At 33.0% G+C, this 1572-nt stretch overlaps 1 protein-coding gene across 1 annotated transcript; it reads right to left on the bottom strand.

Annotated features, from left to right (window-relative positions):
- On the bottom strand, window positions 1-1213 carry LOC124438387. The gene is made up of 2 exons (XM_046988521.1): window positions 903-1213; window positions 1-525 (listed from the first exon to the last, which is right to left on the bottom strand). Exons 1-2 carry the CDS (start codon window positions 1146-1148, stop codon window positions 1-3), a joined length of 771 nt encoding a protein of 256 aa, XP_046844477.1. The 5' UTR covers window positions 1149-1213.
- Between the last annotated feature and the right edge of the window lie 359 nt (window positions 1214-1572).

Genomic DNA, 1572 nt, shown 5'->3' with positions numbered 1-1572 from the left:
TTACCCCCCTTTGAAACAATGACTTTTTACACAGCTTTGAACCAGGGCCTTTTGCGAGGGGACGCCTTTTAACCAGGGCCGTTTTACCACTACTTTGAAACAATCACTTTTTTGCGCAGCTTTATTTACATGACCTTTTGCAAGAGGGACGCCTTTGAACCATGGTCTTAATTTACGCTTTTCATTATCAGTAGTAATATACATGATTTTACATAAAAATAAATATGGATTCATATTTATATTACTACGTCTGCTAAAAATATCTTTTAATGACATAAATATTCGAACTTTGATCCTGATTTCGTTTTCAATTAAAATATAATTATCTATAGTAGTTACACAGTAGTGGCAGCTCCAGCCGGTGTCAGTTCCTGCCCGCAAGAATGCTTCCCTTGAATCTTTATCGTTTAGCTTTCGTATCTTCTGCAAGCAGCCTTCATGAAAAACTCGAGTACAAACACGACAAGGAAAGACTTTCTTGCCAGTGAATTTGGAACAAATTGAGCAGAGCTCGTCAGCCTCTACCTATAAGATCAAATATGATTCATCCGATTAATATACTGAATTGCGATATCTTTTAAAGTATGTTAGATGTCTAGTGTTTGGTACGTATGAATTTAGTTATGAGCAGTTGATGAATCGTCCCCTGTTGCAGATATGAGACAATTGCTGAACCGAATGAACTTCTATTGAAAAAAAAGATGTGCAATGAAAAAGAAAAAACCTTTTGTTCAGAGAAATTCTTATTGAAATTTCATGATCAATCAATTGAGTGATCTTTATCATTATGGTATAGATTTCGGTTAGAGTGTATAACTGGTTGAAGACTCAACAAATAATATAATGTCAGCTCATTTTTATTGTCTTTTTAATTTTATCTATAAAATCAAAACACAATTCACCCTGATAAGCCAAGCTTTATAATATGGTACAAACAACTCTGAAGCAGCATCCTTGAGGAGAAGAGAGTCATTGACTTCATACATGTCCACTAAAGAATATGGTTTAGTCTCCCCTTCGGTGTTGTTGGTTTCTTTAGCAACCGTGGTATTTCTTGTTCGGTTAGCATTTGCTTGTAAGCTTCCCACGATCAAAGCATTTTGACGAACTTTGTTCTTTCTCCTCGACCTTGTAGCGCCGTTACCCATGTTTCAAAATGACAATTTTACAATTTATGAAGAACTTTCTGTAAACAAAAAGTCATTTAAATGAATGATATCTAAATCACGAATAATTAATGGCAGTTTGTTTATAACCATTGTAATAAGAACGACTTTAAGTCTTTAATTACTGTTTGGATTAATGACAAGACATCAGCTCACGTTGCCAGGGAATGATATAGATTTTCCTAATTATATTACAAGCGATAGATGAACATGCATGAAAATAAATTTAATTGATAATTTCAGTACCAAACATAGTGAAAAGATTTTTTACCCTAATAAACTATAAAATCTAAAATATTGACTCTGAAGGAAATCCTGAATTTTTATTTTTTTTGGTCATTCATTGAGTATTTTCAATTTTAGGTTATAAATGGGGTTGTAATAACTAATAACAAAAATGTACAAT

This window comes from Xenia sp. Carnegie-2017, unplaced genomic scaffold (assembly GCF_021976095.1).
Source record: "Xenia sp. Carnegie-2017 unplaced genomic scaffold, XeniaSp_v1 HiC_scaffold_1, whole genome shotgun sequence".
NCBI classification, from domain to species: Eukaryota; Metazoa; Cnidaria; class Anthozoa; order Malacalcyonacea; family Xeniidae; genus Xenia; species Xenia sp. Carnegie-2017.
Note: the sequence above shows the minus strand (reverse complement) of the source record. Positions and strands in the feature narration are given on the sequence as shown.

What these genes read in the sequence shown, in the direction of transcription:
- LOC124438387 (XM_046988521.1), bottom strand. Translation starts at nt 1,148, where the DNA reads ATGGGTAACGGCGCTACAAGGTCGAGGAGAAAGAACAAAGTTCGTCAA. An exon ending in ATAAAGCTTGGCTTATCAGG is followed by an intron (nt 526 to 902) that starts GTGAATTGTGTT and finishes TTGATCTTATAG; the next exon opens with GTAGAGGCTGACGAGCTCTG.